Raw genomic sequence first — 21,767 nt, 5'->3', positions numbered from 1 at the left:
AGCAATTCCTCCAGTTTTAGCCATCTCACTTGTCTTAGGCCAAAACTGGAATCATCTTTGACTATTTCTTTCATAGTCTCCATCTAATCTGTCAGCAAATTCTACTGGTTCTGCTTTCAAGATATATCCAAAATACGACCCCTTTTTACCCCCTCCAAGTCATGATCAGGACTCTCCCGATACACCAGCCTCCTGACAGGTATCTCCTGTCCTTCCCCCTCTTCAATGACTGTTCTCAATGCAGCAGCCAGATGCTCTCGCCCTTCAGCTCAAAACCCTCCAAAGGGTCCCACTTCCCTGGGGATAAAGGCCAGTGTTTATGAGCGTTTGCAGGGCCTTTTTAACCTCCTTCCTCCACGGCACCCCTCCCTGTTGTCCCCCACATCCCACGTGTGTCCTTCTTGCTCAGTTTGCTCTGGACACAGGGGCTTCCTTACAGTCCCTAGAACACACCAGGGATGCACCTGCCTTGTGGCCTTGGCACTTGCTATCCCCTGCTCCAAACACTCCCCGACTGCTTTCTCCACTTCTTTGTCTTGACTCAGACGTCACCTCAGAGAGCCCTTCCCTAGCCACGTTATCTAAAAGCTGCGAATAGCCTGCCGCCTTTCCTACCTTCCTTTCTCTCTACATTTTTCTTCTAGGTGCTTTTGCTATCTCAAATACAACATAGTTTATTTAATAAATGTGGCTATCATCTCACTCTCCCAGTACGCTCCGTTAGAGCAGCGTTTTCTGCCTCGTTCACGGCTGTGCCCCCAACACTGAGAACCATGCCCGCCACAGAGCAGGCACTCAGTATTTGCTTGTTGAGTGAATGGTCGCTCTGTCTTACTGAGGACCTTTTCCGTGTGGTATCGAAAAACTCAGAATAACTCATTAGAATGACTTTATAACATTGTTAAAAGACAAAGTAAGTTCACTTCGATAAATGTTAGTTTCATGTTTTAAGATCAAATCCCAATGAACCTTCTGTCATTATTTAACATAACTGTTAGATTGCCAGTTTAAATAAATCTATCTATATTGAGGGGTTAATTTTCCAGTATCACGTATTAGGGAACAAAAAGGAACGGCTGTGTTATAAAATCACACACCTAAACCCCATCAAGTAGTTCTGTTGACTGAATTCAAGACACTAGTTTACAAAAAAACGGAGGTCATACTTTACATGATATGTTTAAATTCAACTTATCTAACAGCTTGAACTTAAAATACTCTCTTGCATAAATATGGTAAATATCAACTGAACTAATCTCTTTATCTTTATATTTTTCTGCGATTATTTAAAACCTGTCACCCGACTCTGGTTATTTGCTTTATACGTAGCCAATCTACTTGGAAACAGTCTTGCTAAGGAAAGAGACATATTCCTATGAATATAATGTGGATATTATTTATTATTTCAATTAATGGAACTCATTTCTTAAAATTAATATAGATTATATGATGAAAAATTATATTTAAAATATTATTTAAAAAACAAAATTTAAAAACATTTAGTGTAGGTACTCATAAGAGAAGGCCCCTCAGAAAATTGCCATTGCTGTTTACAACCACAAGAAAGTATTTTTCTTCTTTTTTTTTTTTTTTTTTTGATGGAGTTCCCCACTTGTCGCCCAGGCTGGAGTGCAATGGCACAATCTCAGCTCACTGCAACCTCCTCCTCCTTGATCCAACAGCTTCTCCTGCCTCAGCCTCCTGGGGAGGATTACAGGCACCTCCCCCACCATGCCTGGCTAATTTTTATATTTTAAGTGGAGATGGCGTTTCATCATGTTGGCCAGGTTGGTCCTGAACTCCTGACCTCAGGTGATCCACCCACCTGAGCCTCCCAAAGCGCTAGAATTACAGGCATGAGCCACCACGCCTGGCCTGGAAGTATTTTTCAAACATACTCATTCTAATAGCTAACATGCTTTAAATGCTCACCGTTTTGAGAATGGTTTTGTTAAGAGCGTGCCATTAAAGATATCCCAAATTACCAAAGGAACCAGCAGCATTCTGCAGGGCAAGAGCTGCACAGTAAAGTTGTGATGGTCAGAATGATTACTAAGTGTCAGGAAAACACCACAGGAACTTGCAATGACTGTTATGTGAACCAGATAGTAATTCCCTATAAACGGAAATACTCAGGGGTTGAATGAATAAATGATCTCTCACAGTAAGCTTTCTTTTGCGTTGCTCCCACCTCTCCCCTTGGTTCTCAGGAGGCTGCAGAACGCAAAGCACCGGGGACTCTTGGCTTTTACTTACAGCTTACATTGGGCAGATTCTCAGTGAATCAGTGTCACAGAAGGAGGCAGTATTCCCGGCAACTCTTCTCCCTTTTTGAGAGCTATTACGTCTGTTTCCAAGAATCGTAGATTGGTCTTTTCCACATTTTAAATATTTCCCCTCAGGTGTTAAAATTAACCATTTTGCTCCAAAAACATTATCAAATTTTTATAGTTTTAACCCTTTTCTTTAAAAAGTCAATGTGGGAAATAAAAATATTCGCACAGTTCCAATGTATTTCTCCAAGGCTTACTTAGTGATTGCCAGGGAAACACACGTCTGCGTGGTGGAGACATGCAGCAGATACCTTCTCAACCAAGCAACCAAACTCAGCATCACTGAAAGTGGAGATGACTGACATCTGTTTTTTTGTTTTGTTTTGAGACAGAGTCTTGCCCAGGCAGAGTGCAATGGTGCGATCTCAGCTCGCTGCAACCTCTGCCTCCCAGGTTCAAATGATTGTTCTGCCTCGGCCTCCCGAGTAGCTGGAATTGCAGGCACCGCCACCACTCCCAGCTATTTTTCGTAATTTTAGTAGAGACAGGGTTTCACTATGTTGGCCAGGCTGGTTTCAAACTCCTGACCTTGTGATCCGCCTGCCTCGGCCTCCCAAAGTACTGGGATTACAGGCGTGAGTCACCGCGCCAGCCATGTGCTTCTTAATATGATACAGTATAAGGCAGCACTATCAATGGGACATTCTGATCCAAAATATAAGGAAACAATCATTCTACTCCAGAGTATGGGATATTTTATAAAACAAGTGACTTAGGCTTTTCAAAAGGTCAATTTCATGAGGGAAAAAAAGAAGAAAGGTTCTTCTAGATTAAAAGACATCAGGAAACAATAATGAAATTCAGTACGTGAGCCTTGGTTGGAATGTGGTGCAAAAAAAAAAAAAAAAAAATGATAGTCATTTTTCGACAACTAGTAATCCCAGCATTTTGGGAGGCTGAGGCAGGCGGTCACTTGAGCACAGTTCAAGACCGGCCTGGGCAACATGGTGAAACCCTGTTTCTATTTTTCTGAAATCAGATGAGATGGGGAGCGTTCAGGGTGGTATGGCTGTAGACTCTGTCCCCGTTTTTTGTTTTTTTTTTTTTTAAGACAAAATCTTTCTCTGTTGCCCAGGCTGGAGTGCAGTGGCGCCATCTCAGCTCACTGCAACCTCCACCTCCCAGGTTCAAGCGATTCTCCTGCCTCAGCCTCCCAAGTAGCTGGGGTTACAGATGCCCACCATCATGCCTGGCTAATTTTTGTATTTTCAGTAGAGACGGGGTTTGACCCTGTTAGCCAAGTTGGTCTCCAACTCCTGACCTCCGGTGATCCACCTGCCTTGACCTCCAAAAGTGCTGGGATTACAGGCGTGAGCCACTGCACCCTTAAGAGATATTGCTGAGATTTTGAGCAAGACAGATTCAGGAAATGGCTAGTGGAATACAGTCATTTATAGCCAGTCCTCCTCTATTTTTTTAAAAAAGAAAATTAGCTGGGCATGGTGGTGCATGCCTGTAGTCCCAGCTACTTGGAAGGCTGAGGTGAGAGAATCAATTGAGCCCCTCAGGTCAAGGCTGCAGTCCCCATGATGGCACCACTGCACTCCAGCCTGGACAACAGAGTGACACTGTCCCAAAAAAAAAAAAAAAAAAAGAGAGAGAGAGAAGTATTAAGTAGATATTAATGATATGAAATTGTTAATTTTCTTGGTTGTGATAATGGTATTGTGGTTAGAGACCAAGTGTCATGATGTCTTCACTTTCACATGACTTAGAAAACACATGCGCACACAGAACTACGGTAGAATGATAATTCTTGATTACGCAGGTGTTCATCCTGTGATTTTTTCAACTTTTCTGGGATTTCGAGACTTTTATAATAAAGAATAAAAGTATCATCAGAGGCAATAGAACCTGACAGAGCATAGGGCGCTAGAGACAGAGTAGGGAACAAACTTTATGTGCTGGGATTACAGGAAGGGAGTCGGGGAGCTGAGTCTCCAATGAATGAAAACAGAAGGAACATTATGCTGCACAGGGGCTACGAATGACAGACTGGGGAAAAAAGGAAGGGAAGACACCCAGCCTGGGCAACGGAGTGAAACTGGGTCTCTAAAATTAAAAAGAAAAATTATATCAACTTGGTACGCACAGCCGCATGTGCAAACAGATGCAGAAAACAAGAAAAAGTTTCACAAAGCAATATCCTATGAACAATATATTAAGATTTGTTACTCTGTTCTATTTCATTTTTCCTTAAATAACAAATGCTATACTGTGAAACTTGACGTGTAGTTGGAAAAACACAAATCTCAATCAACCTGCTTGCCTTGTCAGTAGTGAAAGTTAGAGAGATTGTCTCTCGTCTACTGAAGTGCAAGTAGCTGATGAAGAGCTGAGATTGGAGCACAGGGCTGTGGGCTCCTCTAAATCCACATTCTTCCTGTTCCACTAAGCTGACTTCCACATTGTTTCATTGTTAAACCACACAGGAAACTTTTCAACCTCCTTAACTGACAATATTTCCCAAATCTCAAGCCATGGCTGCTTATTATTACCGTTTATACTAAAAATCTGGGAAGAAATACTCTGTATTCAGCCACTCAGATCATAAGCGTCATGAGAGCAAAGGGCTTGCCTGTCTTGTTCTTCACTATACCTTCAGCACTTCCGTATCCGGCTCATAAGAGATGCTCAATATGCTGCTGCTGAATGAATTAATGACTCTATCTTATGGATTTAGCTATATCTCAATATTGATAACTCTCATATATACATATTCCTTTTTATAAAACTAGAGTCTAATTTTGTTTTTCATTTTGTGGCCTGCTTTCACATTCATCCACCCTAAGTTTCAAACACCAGATCACTTTTTCAAGATATTATTTGTCGTTTTTAACAGAACACGTGTAAAATTAAACTTATATTAAATGGGTCATTCTCTACCTCTACTGAAGGTACTAATAATATTCCAGGTATCTGAATTAGAAATTCTCATGAAGTGGGGTCCACAAACTCCAGTTTTCTCAAAAGTCAGGCAGGAAACAAATGTTTGAATCACCTGAGTATAAAACAGGGAGAGGTGGAGCCACAGCCAAACCAGAGAACCCAGCACCACCTAAAACTGCTGTTGACCCTTTGTGTTCAATTTGTGAGCCACACTTAACTTACATTCCCCCGCCTCAGAGACCTACACTCAATTGTTCACCAGACCTGGCTGATTTTTCCTATTAAATGTCTCTCGCAATGGTTCTGTAGCATTCATCCCTATATGCAATCGAACTGCAGATACTAGGAGACTCCACGTAGGGAGGAAAGTAGAGAGCTGATACTTGGGGAAGGGAGACCTGTTCAGAGGGATCTTAAGGAAGCTTTCCCTGTCACCTCCTGTGACACGTGATCTTGTCGATACCTATGGTAAAGATCTACCTATTTCCTCAAGGCTCTTGAGGTGGACTGTCATTTTATCAATAGTAACACAGAGGTCTGAGTCCTGAGACAGGCTGGCTACAAATGACTCTATTCCACTAGCCATTTCCTGAATCTGTCTTGCTCAAAAGCTCAGGAATATCTCTTAAGGGAATGACGTAAAACTTTTAGGCACTATTTCTTTTTTTTTTTGATAGACTTTAAAAAAGTTGGCAAGTAATTATTGTACATATTCATGGGGTACACAGTGATGTTTCGATACATATAATGTATAGTGGTCAGATCAGGGTAATTAGGGTATCTATCATTTAAAACGTTTATCATTTCTTTGTCTTGAGAATGTTAAACATCTTTCTCTAGCTCTTTGAAACTATATTTTATTATTAACTATGGTCACCCTACAATGGTATAGAACGCCAGGACTTACTCCTCTTATTTAGCTGTAATTCTGCATCCTTTAACAAATCTTTCCCTATCCTTTCTCTCTTCCCCTTCCCTTCCATTCCCAGCCTCTAGAATCCTCTGTGCTACTTTTTACTTCTAAGAGAGCAACTGTTTTTAGCCTCCACATGAGTGAGAACATGCAGTGTTTGTCCTTCTATGCCTGGTTTACTTAACATAATGTCGTCCAGTTCCATCCATGTTTCTTTGTTGGGAAAATACAACAAAGTCATTCAAAGAGTTCCCAATTTGACTTGCAAACCCTATGGCAATCAGTGGCAGAGAAAGCTTATCCAGCAGAACTACAAATGGGTGTGTACACATTCAAGAAAAAATCTCTTTCAGAAACACTTAAAAGCATCCTCTCAGGGTTTCAGGAAATCTTCTAAGAAACCAGATTTCATAAAATTGATTAAATTTACATTTAACTCATTTGAGTGCATAATGTTTCCCTTAGAAATTTTACTGGTTTTACAACAATCCCCATTTTCTTTTCCTTTAAGAATACAAATCAAGAAAAGAAGGTCTTAACCACAAGAAAAATAAAAGAGAGGTATAATTTTGCCTTTTTATTATACCTCAAGGAATCCTTACTTTTCTAGTAGAAACGGTGTCCCTTCTGATTCTAAATTCTACAACCCAACCTGGTGCTAAAATATTAAAAGAATGACTGCAGAGGGACTGCTGGCAAGATGGCCGAATAGGAACAGCTCCGGTGTGCAGCTCCCAGGAAGAGTGATGCAGAAGGCGGGTGATCTCCACATTTCCAACTGAGGTAACTGGTTCATCTCAATGGGACTGGTTAGACAGTGGGTGCAGCCCACGTAGGGCGAGCTGAAGCAGGGTGGGGCACTGCCTTACCTGGGAAGTGCAAGGGGCCAGAGAACTCCTTCTTACAGCCAAGGGAAGCCATTAGGGACTGTTCCCTGCACCCCAACCCAGATACTGCACTTTTCCCATGGTCTTCACAACCCGCAGACCAGAAGATTCCCTCCAGATTCCTTATTTGTGTAAACATCTCTACACAAATAAACCAGTAAATCTAGAAGAATTGGATAAATTCTGACACTTACGCCCTCCCAAGACTAAACCTGGAAGAAGTCAAATCCCTGAATAGACCAGTAACAAGGTCTGAAATTGAGGCAGCAATTAACAGCCTACCAACCAAAAAAAGTCCAGGACCAGACGGGTTCACAGGCGAACTCTACCACAGGCACAAAGAGGAGGTAGCATTCATTCCTTCTGAAACTGTTCCAAACAACAGAAAAAGAGGGACTCCTCCCTAACTCATTTTATGAGGCCAACATCATCCTGTTACCAAAACCTGGCAGAGACACAACAAAAAAAGAAAATTTCAGGCCAATATCCCTGATGAACATTGATGCAAAAATCCTCAACAAAAGAGTGGCAAACTGAATCCAACATCACATCAAGAAACTTATCCATCACAATCAAGTCAGCTTCATTTCTGAGATGCAAGGCTGGTTCAACGTACGTAAATCGATAAATGTAATCCATCACATAAACAGAACCAAAGACACGATTATCTCAATAGATACAGAGAAGGCCTTTGACAAAATTCAGCAGCCCTTTATGCTAAAAACTCTCAATGAACTAGGTATTGATGGAACGTATCTCAAAATAATAAGAGCTATTTATGACAAACCCACAGCCTATATCATACTGAATGGGCAAAAACTGGAAGCATTCCCTTTGAAAACTAGCACAACATAAGGATGCCCTCTCTTACAACTCCTATTCAACATAGTATTAAAAGTTCTGGCCAGGGCAATCAGGCAAGAGAAAGAAATAAAGGGCACTCAATTAGGAAAAGAGGAAGTCAAATTGTCTCTATTTGCAGACGACATGATTGTATACTTAAAAAATCCCATCATCTCAGCCCCAAACCTCCTTAAGCTGATAAGCAACTTCGGCAAAGTCTCAGGATACAAAATAAATGTCCAAAAATCACAAGCATTCCTATACACCAATAACAGACAGAGCCAAATCATGAGTGAACTCCCATTCATAATTGCTATATAGAAAATAAAATACCTGGAATACAATTAACAAGGGATGTGAAGGACATCTTTAAGGAGAACTACAAACCACTGCCCAAGGAAATAAGAGAGGACACAAACAAATGGAAAAACATCCCAAGCTCATGGTTAGGAGGAATCAATATTGTGAAAATGGCCATACTATCCAAAGTAATTTATAGATTCAACGCTATCTCCATCAAGCTACCACTGACTTTCTTCACAGAATTGGAAAAAAACACCTTAAATTTCATATGGAACCAAAAAAAAAAAAAAAAAAAAAAAAGCCACATAGCCAAGACAATCCTAAGCAAAACAAACAAACAAAAAAACAAAGCTGGAGGTATCACGCTACCTGACTTCAAACTATACTACAAGACTACAGTAATCAAAACAGCATGGTACTGGTACCAAAACAGAGGTACAGACCAATGGAACAGAACAGAGGCTTCAGAAGTAATCCCACACATCTACAACCATCTAATCTTTGTCAAACCTGACAAAAACAAGTAATGGGAAAAGGAGTCCCTATTCAATAGATGGTGTTAGGAAAACTGGCTAGCCACACACAGAAAGCTGAAACTGGATCCCTTCCTTATACCTTACACAAAAATTAACTCAAGATGGATTAAAGATTTAAACATAAGACCTAAAACCCTAAAAACCCTAGAAGAAAACCTAGACAATACCATTCAGGACATAGGCATGGGCAGGGACTTCATGACTAAAACACCAAAAGCATTGGCAACAAAAGCCAAAATAGACAAATGGGATCTAATTAAACTAAAGAGCTTCTACACAGCAAAAGAAACTATCAACAGAGTGAGCAGACAACCTGTGGAATGGGAGAAAGTTTCTGCAATCTATCCATCTGACAAAGAGCTAATATCCAGAATCTACAAAGAACTTAAACAGATTTACGAGAAAAAAACAACCCCATTAAAAAGTGGGTAAAAGATAGGAACCGACACTTCTCAAAAGGAGACATTTATGCAGCCAAAAAACATAAAAAAGCTGATCACCACTGGTCATTAGAGAAATGCAAATCAAAACCACACTGAGATACCATCTCACGCCAGTTAGAATGGCAATCATTAAAAAATCTGGAGACAACAGATGCTGGAGAGGATGTGGAGAAATAGGAACACTTTTATACTGTTGGTGGGAGTGTAAAATAGTTCAACCCATTGTGGAAGACAGTGTGGTGGCGATTCCTCAAGGATCTAGAACTAGAAATACCATTTGACTCAGCAATCCCATTACTGGGTATATACCCAAAGGATTACAAATCATTCTACTATAAAGACACATGTATGCGTATGTTTATTGCGGCAGTGTTCACAAAAGCAAAGACTTGGAACCAACCCAAATGCCCATCAATGATAGACTAGATAAAGAAAATGTGGCACATATACACCATGGAATACTATGCAGCCATACAAAAGGATGAATTTGTGTCCTTTGCAGGGACATGGATGAAGCTGGAAATCATCATTCTCAGCAAACTGACACAAGAACAGAAAACCAAACACCACACGTTCTCACTCATAAGTGGGTGTTGAACAATGAGAACACATGGACACAGGGAGAGGAAATCACACACCAGGGCCTGTCAGGGGATGGGGGTCTCGGGGAGGGATAGCGTTAGGAGAAATACCTAAGTTAGATGACAGGGTGATGGATGCTGCAAACCACCATGGCACGCGCATACCTGTGTAACAAACCTGCATATTCTGCACATGTATCACACAACTTAAAAGTATAATTTTAAAAAAGAGTAAAAATAAAAGAATGGCTGCAGAATTCCTAGTTTCCTCATCTGGTATCTTTAAAAAAGTAATGACTCTATACATGAAGAAATGCTACATTACACTCATTTTCAGCAACACAACATGCGTGTTCTCATTGGAATGAGAAGGACTGGTGACCTACATGAGAATTCAGAATGAAAATGATGGTGAGCACGGCAAGACTTTCTGAAGGCCACAGGGTCAAGATTCTTCATGGAATAGGCATTTGTAACAAATCCTCAATACTAATCATCTTCAGAGAATTACTGCAAATCACACTCCTTCGACCTCTGCTGCATCAGGCAGACGAGTGAGAAGGTGACAGAAAGCACTCCATGGACTGTTTTTCTGCTTTCAGAGAGTAGTGGATAGCATATACTTAGGCCAATTTCAGGCACAGAACACATTTGTGGTGGTTCATGTGTAGTCAATATTTTGAGCGCTGGAGTAAGCTAGCTTTAATTAAGAGACAAGCAGCTAATCTACAATCATTGCCCTGGGAAAACTCCCATTGATATCCAGTTTAAGGGAGAGGTAAACTTGGGAGAACTTGAAGGATTTCCATCACATTTTTGAAGCTAAAGCAGAAAGTGTAATTATAAAACCTCCCAACTTCCTGTTAAATTACAGCAGATAATTAAATCGTTAGGTTCCTTCAACATTTTCTGGATGTTCTAAATACAGACTAAGTAAGAAAGAGCACCCTAGAGGCAAAACACATCCCGCCTCCATTAGCAGAAATTAAACATCCTATTGCTTTGTTAGTGAAAAATACAGTTTTAGAAAGTGACTGTCACAAGATTGGAACTTTAAGAACAATGTCAAGAATCCAGGGCCCTTTCTGTGATGCACAGGGAGGGATCTGCCACATTATTCCCCAAGGTGATTCTCTGACAACCATGGGTTACCAGTCACTGACATGCTCATTACCTGTAAATTATGAGGTCAAACATATCTTGGGCTTGCCCTCTCTGAATCCATCCAGGCGGCTCAGCTTCGGGTGCAGGAGGCCAATCTTCCATCAGGGCTTTAAAGCAGATGATCCACCAGTTTAGATGCTCTTCTTTTTAGACGTGCTTCTGGTGGGACTGTGTACTTAATGAATATCCTGACCAGGTGGTCCTCAGGGAGCTTGTCTTTTCCTCCTTAACTTCTTATGGTCAACAAAATGCATTTTCAGGCTTCCTTAATCCAATTACTGGGCCCAGGTAATAAATCTAGATTGCCTCTCTTTCTCTATGGAATCCGATTCTTCTGCTCCAGTGAGCGCAGCCTGAGAGCTGGGTCTCCCCAGAGTCACGGGAATTTCTGCTTGAACTCCTTATATCAGCAAAGCTCCTGTCCTCTTTCCACAGGCATATCCAGTCTCATGCAGTCCTCAGAAACTCGACAGGGCTACCGTGGAGAAGGCCAGAGCTCCTGACTCTGGGATAACTACATGTCTTTTATGGTCCTTCTCAGTCTGACCTACGTGTGTCTGCCAAGTGCTAACGTGAGCTCCCAACAGGGACTGAAGGGCAAAAATGAACTGCCAATAACAAAATCGCTGTGTTTTATGAACATTCCTTACTGAGCTCAGTAAATACTTACTCAGCACCTATTCTGTGACAGCTACTATGGTAAAGTTTTATTCCACTGTGAGGAAAACTAATTCGATAAAGATGCGGCCAGCAGCCTTTTGTTTCAGGGACCAGAATTCCTTAATTTCATCAACAATGTCCAAACTCCAAATGCTCCTAAAGCTCATGTCTAGTAAAGCTCTGGCGTTCCCCGGCCCATTTCTTCTGTCTTCCCAATCTGGCTCCGTGGATTCCTGGGCCTTTGCTCAGGATGCACTTCCTCCTGCTCCGCGTGTAGAATACCAACACATTCTTCCAACGCTCAGCTTAAACATCATGTCTTGCCAGCTTCCTCCCCTAAATGATCGTTCCTGAGGAAACTGCTTGGCTCCTGCACCGTAGCACTGACTGGATTCTGCTTAGTAATGAAGCTGGTTGCTTCCCTGTCTCTCTGGTTAGAGATCCCTGAGGGCAGGGAGCAGCAAGATCAGGTCTTACTGTTTCAGTATCCCCAGAGCAGTGCTTTGCACACAGTCGTAACTCTATCTATGACCTGTTTTTCTATGAATGAAAGAATGAATCTCTCAGGTGCTGTCTGGATCAAAGCTCAGTCAAATTCTGCTGGACAAATACGTGTGGAATTCAGATCAGTTCTTGGCAAAGCAACGGCCTGGGGCCAGCTACTTGGAGGGAAAACGGGCTGGGGCAATCCGACCTGGGCTTCATACCAGCTCTACCATTTCCTAGTTGGTGGCCTTGGAAGTTATTTCCATTTTACAGGTTATATGTCTCCTTGAGCCTTAGTTTATAACCTGTAAAATGGGAATAATTTGGGAACAATCACTGGAACTGATCTCTAGGGATGCTGTCAGGATGAAAGGAGATTAATGCACCAAAAATCCCAACACAGGGACTTCCACACAGTAGTAACCAACATCTGATGACACCTTTTATATGGCAGACACCGTAACATTCCGCAGATACAGCAAATAACAAGACCGACCACACTACTACCCTGGAGCAAGGGTAACGTAAAGACAAGAACAGAAAGTAAGCTAACAATTACAAAACAGTAGCTGCCAGAGAACTGAAAACAGAACAGCCGAACAGAGAGGACGGAGGACTAATCAGTCCAGAAGCACGAGATGGGTGTATCACATTCTTCTTTGGGTAACCTGCTATTTCTCTCCAAATGTACTAATCTCCATACAGACGCTCCCTGACTAATGATGGGGCTACTTCCCAATAAACCCATCAGAAGTTAAAAATAACGTAAGTCAGAAATGCATTTAGTACACCTAACCTACAAACCATCACAGCGCAGGTACCTTCAGTGTGCTCAGAACAGTTACATCAGCCTACAATTGAGCAGAATCATTTAATACAAACCCTATTTTGTAATACAGTATCGAATATCTAATGGAATTTATTGAAGGCCACACTGAAAGTGAAAAGTAGAATGGTTGTGTGGGTACTTGAAAAACAGTTTCTGCTAAATGAGCATCAGTTTTGCCCCATTGTAGAGTTGAGAAATCCTGAGTTGAACCGTGGTAAATCGGAGACCATCTGTCTTCCGTTTCATCAGAACTGAGCTTCAGGATGAGAAAGTCCAAGGTCACACCTGAGTCGACCGGGGCTCCTAGAATCTCTGATTGTATGTTTTACATGACTTGGCCTGACATTGACTGACCCAGGGTAAATTAGAAAGCTTTCAGAAGATTTTGAGGCATTTATCACACACGGCAGGCCTGGAAACATTACGGGCATTCTCGAACAACTGAAGTAGAGACATCAAAGGGTTAGAGTGACCTTCACAGACGCCCTCCAGAGGAGGGAAGAAAACCGTGTATTTTAACTCTTGGGACTGTCCAGGCTCTTCCTGTTCCTGTTGCTGAGCAAACAGTTGTTGTAATCCCAAACCAGAACATTTCTGCATCTTACTTCCTAAACACCACAGAGAAAGGCTCCACAGTTCCTTGGAGGAATGGCTGATTCCAAGGCTGGATGAGGGATACAACATGAGCCTGGAACATCACATTATGGTGGAAAGCGCTCCCCACATCCCCCCAGAAAAGATGCAGAATGTCAAAAGACAGCAGACATCCAAAAGCCATTCCCATTAGCCAAATCTGGGGCAGCTGGGGACTGTCACCCACTGAAAAATCCGTGAGCCAATCCTGATAATAACAGATATGTTTTAAAAGATCAATAAATGGGACAGAGAAGGTGTGACAATACAAATGTCCATCAATGTAGGATACATTTTTAAAATGTGGTATACACACACGATGGATTATTAGTCAGCCTTTAAAAAGGGAAGAAATTCTGGCACGTGCTACATCGTGGATTAACCTTGAAGCCGCTCTACTAAGTGAAACAAGCCAGACACAAACGGACAAATTCTGTATAATTCCACTCGTACGAGGGACCTAGAGTGGTCACAGTCATGGAGACAGGAAGTAGAGTGGTGGTTATGAGGCACTGGGAGGAGGAGGAGTGGGAGGTGACTGTTGAACAGGCACAGAGTTTCAGTCTGGGAAGATGGAAAGGCTGTGGAGATGGACAGCAGTGATGGCCACACAACAACGTGAATGTGCTGGATGCCTCTGAACCACAGACTTAGAAATAATCCAAGTCACAAATTTTATGTTATATACATTTTACCACAATAAAAAGAAAATAGATGAGCAGCACCAGGACCAACTTTTGTTTTCGCATAGAAAGGTAAAAATCACTGGGATTCAATTTTTCTTCCACACACAAAATCTGCCTGGCCCTATGTGATAGGTCAGAAATTACACAGAAGTCATTTTATTACTTTTTTAATTGTATTATTATTATTATTTTGAGATGGAGTCTCTGTCAGCCAGGCTGGAGTGAAGTGGTGAGATCTCGGCTCACTGCAACTTCCACCTCCTGGGTTCAAGCGATTCTCCTGCCTCAGCCTCCCAAGTAGATGGGATTACAGGCATGCTCCACCCCACCTGGCTCATTTTTGTATTTTTTAGTAGGGACGGAGTTTCACCATTTTGGCGAGGCTGATCTCGAACTCCTGACCTCAAGTGATCTGCCTGTTTCGGCCTCCCGAAGTGCTGGGATTACACGCATGAGCCACCGCACCTGGCTAGAAGTCCTTTTAAATAGTAAAGCAAACTAAAAGATGGTAGAATCTGTTTATTTCAACCAAGTTGGGGTCTAATTAATTAATCTGTATGATTAATTTGATCAGTGTTTTAGTAAATAACATAACTTATTTCCAAAGACAGGTCCATAATATCTGCAATTCTAAAATCTAGACAACTCTGAAAACCAAAACTTTTTTTTGTAAGTTTTGTTCAAAAACACATTTGGTAGAAAAACCTGACCTGAAGTCCATGAGCCCATGTTTGGTGTTTCTTTACCCCTGCTTGGCATAAATATTCATACATTTTGCCGCAGAAATACCACTGTGCCTATGATGGCATTGCCTGAGGGTCTCCTATGGGCATAATATGATACACAGTATAAGTACCATGACAAAACTGAAAACTCTAAGTCAAAATAAAAATCTGGTCCTGAGTTTCAAAGAGACTGTAGATCGCTAGAACATTTAACCATATCAGATATCGGACCAATATTTTCCAAGTTTTTGACATTCTCTACCAAATTCAGTTTTGACGTATCTACAGATCACTTGTATTATTATATTCTCTAGTACTTGTCTTCAGATTGACTCATCTTTTTGCTTTAAATAAAGTAATTGTTAAAGAAACATCTCCACTGTAAAACACAAGTGCTTGAGAGGCCTGCTCTGTCTAAAAGGGACATTTTGAAGGATCAGAGAGGTGTTAAACACGCAACAACAAACTGAAGCTTTTGCCTTGAATAACCAGAAGGACCAAAAGAAAACGGAGGTGAAATCACTGCATCACTCCGCGACGCCACGTTACCCAGTGCTAGGCTGCTGCGCCATCTCCAAGACCTACTCTCCTCAGAAGTATTCACCCCACACTTGGGGAACTGAACTAGACCATCATAATCCTGCCACTCAGGAATGGCCCCACTGAGATTAGTAAGTCTTGTTTGGGGCTGGGGGGGGGGGTGTCACACCCATACAAAAGCACAATATAGCAGTGAGGGGCCAATCTCCTTTCCTCCCTTCTAGTTCTGTCACCCGTCACCTGTCATGCAGGTTCAGCTGGGTCACTCGCTGCAACTGTCTACTTAGCAAATCGGTGCAAGTCACCCTGAGTACGGCTCTCTGGAGCATCCGCAGCCTCCACCTGCCAAAGGACACTTCAAGGCGTCAGGATCTAGAAGTCAACACAGACTGACAAACCAGAAGACGACAGGTGAATGGAACCTCCATTGTTTTCTAACTTCGACACTAGCGACTGTAAACAGAGGCCTTCAAAATCAGCAGAGAAAGATTTGCTGTAGAAAGTGAATAGGTTTTCAAGAGTACTTTCAAATAGACATCAGCTATATATGCATTTTTAAATAAAGTCAGTGAAGCAGAAGGGAAGGTTTTTCCTTACAGTAACCAACTACATATAGATTAAACCAAGCGATCAAAATTAAAACCACCAATAAGGGGCAAACAGCCACCAAGAGCCTCTGGATGTGACGGACTGAGAAGGACCAATTTACTTCTGATTACTCATGAATCCAGTCGTGAAGAAACACCAAACAGACCCAAACTCAGGGAGACACTACAAAATACCTGGCCTATAAGCCTCAAAAATATCATCAAAGACAAAGACAGACTGAAAGACTACTCCGGATTAAAGACGTATGTCTACCAAAACACACAATCCCCACTGTGTCCTCCACCAGAAAAACAGCTATGAAAGCTATTGGGACAGCTGATCCAACTAGAATACGGACAGAGGACTGGTAAGGGAATTTTATCAGTGTTAAATTTCCTGATTTTTGACTAGTTAAGTAACAGAGTATCAATTTTACTTTAGGGAATGCATACTTAGACGTTAAGGGGCGTGGGGCGCCATGTCCCTTATTCCCAAATGATTCAGAAATGCAGACCAACAGTATATGGCAAATGTCAACAACAGGTGATTGAGGAGAAAGGTAACTGGGAGTTCTTTACCATTCTTGCAAATTTTCTGGAAATCTGAAATTAGGTCCAAGAAATGGCTACTTACTGTCCATGTGGCTGCCAGCGAAGTCACCCACAGCGTCCCCAGTTTCTGTGTGAACTCACCATTCTCCTGAGAATCCTTAACAGAAGCTTCTGCTCCTTTGGGTCCTCCTTGGATGTCAGTAAATGAGTGAAAATTTCCACATTTTCAGGAGAGAGGCTGTCTGGGTTTTCCCCTCCGTACAGCTGAACCAGTATAGACAGACACTTGGATGAGACATCAAAAATCTCAGGATCTTCATTAGGAAGCTGAAAATTAACAAATATAACTATTTAAATTCTGTTGAAGATGGTCTTAGTATTACTCAAAAAGCACAATAAAACTTGGCTTAATAACGGGGTGTCGGCCCGAGTGGTCTGCAAAATACTTTTTTACTTTTTTTGTTGTTGTTGTTTTGAGACAGGGTTTCACTCTGTTGCCCAGGCTGGACTGCAGTGGTGTGATCAGAGCTCACTGTAGCCTCAACCTCCTGGGCTCAAGTGATCCTCCTGCCTCGGCCTCCTGAGTAGCTGGGAGCAAAGGCACACAGCATCATCATGCCCAGCTAATTGTTTTTTTTTTGGTGGGGGTGGGGTAGAGATGTGGCATCCCTATGTTGCCCAGGCTAGTTTTGAACTCCTGGGTTCAAGGAATCCCCTTTCTTCAGACTCCCAAAGTGCTGGGATTACAGCCATAAGCCACTGTGCCCAGCCTAAACACTTTTTAAATGTATCTTTTTCAAAGTGAATACAGTTGCTCAAACAAAGCTAACAGCGCAAAATCAGAAGGTCCTATATAGTCCTTTCTTCTTTTAAAAAGTTTTTCTATAATTTTATTTTTATTGATACATAATTATACATTTTATGGGGTACAGTGTGAGGTTTTGATACACATATACAATGTGTAATATTCAAATTAGGGTAATTAACATATCAATACATATATCCTTTACTTGTGGTGAGAACATTCAGAATCCTCTCTTCTAGCTGTTTTGAGATATACGTTATATTTACTATAATGTGGTGAAACCCTAGCCCCATATTCCTCTATTGAATTGTAACTTTGTACCCACTGACTTGCTTCATAGTAACCCTATATTTAACCTTTTGAAGAACTGCCAGACCGTTTTCCAAAGCCACCACTTGTACCAGCAATGTATGAAAAGTCCATTTTCACTGATACTTGTTATTATCTGTCTTTTTGGTTGTAGTTATCCTAGCAGGTCTGGAATATGTACTTCCCTTATGGCTAATGATGGGGAGTATCTTTTCAGGTGCTGATTGACCATTTGCATATCTTTGGAGAACTGTCTGTGCAGACCCTTAGCCCATTTAAAAAACAGGTCATTTGTCTTTATATGGTTGAGTTCTAAGAGTTCTTTACATATTTTAAATACAAGTCCCTTACAATTATATTATAAATGTTTTCCTTTCTGCAAGTTGTCTTTTCACTTTCTTGATATTGTGCTTTGAAGTAAAAAATGTTTTTAATTTTGAAAAACTCTAACAACTTTTTTTACTTGGGTATATGTCTGATTTCAGTAACATATAGCTAAGAATGTTCTCATTATTTATTTTTGTTTTTGTTTTTTGGGAGACAGCATCTCTCTGTCACCCAGGCTGGAGTGCAGTGGTGCAAACTGCTTACTGCAGCCTCAACCTCCTGACTTCAAGCAATCTTCCCACCTCAGCCTCCTGAGTAGCTGGGACCACAGGGGTGCAGTCACACCTGGCTAATTTTTAAATTTTGCATAGAGATGGGTCTCACCATGTTGCCGAGGCTAGTCTTGAACTCTTGGGCTCAAGCAGTTATCCTGCCTCGTCTTCCCCAAAGTGCTGAGTACAGGCAAGAGCCACCACACCCAGTCATGCCCATGTTTTCTTCTAAGAGCTTTATAGCTTTAGCTTTTTACATTGAGGTCTTTGATGCATTTTAATTTTTATATATGGTGTAAGCAGAGGTCCAATTTCATTCTTTTGCATATGAATTAACCTTTTACTTTGAGATATTTGTAGATTCACATGCAGTTCTAAGAACCAATACAGAGAGATTCCATATATACTTCACCCAGTTTCCCCAGTGGAAACATCTTGTATAATAACTATGGTACAATATCACAACTAGGAAATTAACCATCAACCTTATTCTGATTTTACTAATTTTATATGTGTGTGTGTGTACACATTATATTTATCTCTGTGCAACTTAATCACATGTGTAGATTTGATGACAACCACCACCACCAAGGTAAGAATTCCATCACAAGCATCCCATTACAGTAAGAGTCAACTCTCACTCTCCTTCAGCCCTAACCCCTGGTGACCACAAACTGGTTTGCCATTTTCTCATTTCAAGTATGTTACATAAATGGAATCACACTGTATATATGGTTTTTGTCATTCAGCATAATTTCTTTAAAAACCATTCAAGTTTTTTGTATATCAATATTTCATTTATTATTGAGTAGTATTCCATGACATAGATGTACCATAGTTTAACTAACTCACCACAAAGAAAATGAGTTGTTCCCAATTTGGAGTTATTCCAAATAAAACTACTGTGAACATCTGTACCAGTTTTCGTGTGAACATTAGCTTTCACTCCTCCAGGATAAATGCCCAAGAGTACAAGGGCTGGGTTGTATGGGAGACTCATATTTAGTTTTTTAAGAAACTGTCAAACTGTTTTCCAAGGCGGTTATAGTATTTTACCATTTTATATTCCTGGCATCAATGTCCAGAAGATCCAGTTTCTCAGCCTCTCCCCGAGCACTTAGTGTTACATTTTTTTTTTTTTTTTTTTGCCATTCTGATAAGCAGGTGATGGTATCTCATTGTAGTTTAAATTCACATTTCCCTGAACATCTCATCACATATTCATGACTTTTGCCCTTTCTTAATTGGATGTTTATTTCTTTATTCTTGATATTCGAAAGTTCTTTAAACATTCTAGATACAACGCCTTTCTCAGATAGATGGTTTTGAAAATATTTTCCCTCAATCTGTAGCTTGCCTTTTTATCCATTTTACTGAGTCTTCTGCAGAGAAAGAAAGTTAATTTGGATGAAGTCCAATCACTGGTTTTAGCTCTTAGCAATTGTGCCTGTGGTGGCAGGTACGACAAACTCTTTGCCAAAACCCGTGTCTTGAGGACTTTCTCCTGTATTTTTTTCTAAAGGTTTTATAGTTTTATATTTTACGTCTAATTAACTTAATTTGGGGTTAATTTTTAAATAAAATATGAGGTGTAGGTAGAGGATTTTGTTTTGTTTTGCCACTGTGCATCCAATTGCTCCAGCACCATTCCTGAAAAGGCTGCTGTCCTGTGGTATTGCATGTCTAATGAACTGGCAGCTACAGAAAGCTGGTCTAAGAAAGGCAGAGGAGCCTTGTCTTGTAAGAATTACAACCGAGGGCCCACATAGTCCTCTGGCATCAGTTCCATTTGTATCTATGGTTAGAAACATACACGATAGGAACTCCAGGAATCTCACGGATCCCTCTTTTAGGGTCTCTGGTCAACGTGGCCACAATGCTGTGTTCCTGTTTTAAGCAGTCACCTGCGAGGGTTCCTGCGTGTGCACATGGCGACTGTTCAAATCTGGGATCCCTGATGATCCTTGGAGCCACCTGATACTTCTCCCACAATTTCTCAGTTTCAACCACTATCCAATCAGTCACACAAGGGATACACCTGGCATACAGACTGCCCATCCCTGCCTGCACTAAGTCCAGCTTGGCTTTAACGGAACAGTTGATAAAGTTGGTGTCCACAGGATGCGGCAAGATGGGCCCAGCTGTGCACTGTACTGGAAAAATAAGCAGGAACGGTGTTGAGGAACTTCTTCAGCACGCTATGATCGTTCTTTTCTTCCTTTTTAGGTTTTAATTCTACCCTTCTCATTAAGCCTTTGATCTGAGACTAAGCATTCGCTTCATGCTTGCACACGTTCCCGTCCTCTTCTGCTTCCCCACGGTCGTGTCAGACTCTTGCTTCTTCTGGAATCTATTCGTTGTTCGTATATGTTAGTAACAGAAATGCAACTGATTTCCTACTGAGGTGTAACTGATATACAAAAACTTGCACGTATTTAATGTATACATCTTGATGAGTTTTGTTTATTGATCTCGTATCCTGAAACCTTGCTGAACTCACTTATTAATTCTAGGAGTCCTTCTGAAGGTTCTTTGACATTTTCTACATAGATAATTGTGTCACCTGCAAATGCAGAGAGGTTTATTTCTTCCTTTGCAATGGGTATTCCTTTTACTTCGTTCCTTACCCTACTGCACTGGCTAGAACTTCCCCTAGGATGTTAAATGAGCTTAGTGTGAGAAGACACTCTTGCCTTGTAGCCAACCTGAGAGAGAAAGGATTTAGTAATTCATTATTAAGTACAATGCCAGCTGTAGATTTTTATAGACGCCCTTTATCAAGTTAAGAAGATTCCCTCCTCTCTAATTCTAGTGTGATCATTTTTCATCATGAATAGGTGCTGGTTTTGTCAATTACTTTTTTCTGTATGAATCTATATAATCATGTAGTATTTAACCTGTTTACATGGTAAAATACATTAACTGATGTTTTAATGTTGAACAAGGCTTACACTTCCGGAATAAATCCTGCTCTGTTCATTCTCTTTATACATTGATGTATTTGAATTGCTAATATTTTGCTGAGGAGTTTTATATCTAAGTTTACAAGAGACACTGGTTGTAGTCTTTTTTGGAGTGAACTTTCTTTGTCTTAGTTTAGTCATGTAGTAATTGTACAACATTTCGTTTCCATTAACAATAGCTTTTTCTGTGCTCCCAGCACTGTAAGATATATTTAACCTTTCTCTATTTTCATAGAATCCAGATACTTGGTGAGATTGAAGTAGGCTTCTATTTCAATCTACTCTGATATGTCTTTATTTTTTAGTTCAAATAACTGGAGGATGTTTATCATAAGTAATATTTTAAATGGTAGTTTATTTTCTGGATCCTTGTAGATCTGAAAATGTCTTTGTTTTGCCACAAAAAATAGATATTTTCAGGTATAAAATCTTTCCACTTCCCCTGGCTTAACAGGGAAGGGTATACCCAGCTGCCTGAAACAACCAACTAGCATACAAACG

General features: G+C 40.9%; 1 protein-coding gene across 1 annotated transcript in view; it reads right to left on the bottom strand.

Annotated features, from left to right (window-relative positions):
• Positions 1-21,767, bottom strand: part of ULK4 (unc-51 like kinase 4) — a 660,641-nt gene that overhangs the window by 121,216 nt on the left and 517,658 nt on the right. Inside the window, exon 35 of the mRNA XM_064360107.1 lies at positions 16,732-16,917. Within this exon, the coding sequence (XP_064216177.1) occupies positions 16,732-16,917 (186 nt within the window). The remainder of the gene's footprint in view (positions 1-16,731; positions 16,918-21,767) is intronic.

Source organism: Aotus nancymaae, unplaced genomic scaffold (assembly GCF_030222135.1).
Source record: "Aotus nancymaae isolate 86718 unplaced genomic scaffold, 86718_ANA_hifiasm-v0.15.2.pri h1tg000038l, whole genome shotgun sequence".
Classification (NCBI taxonomy): domain Eukaryota; kingdom Metazoa; phylum Chordata; class Mammalia; order Primates; family Aotidae; genus Aotus; species Aotus nancymaae.
This window is presented reverse-complemented; position numbering and strand designations above follow the sequence as displayed.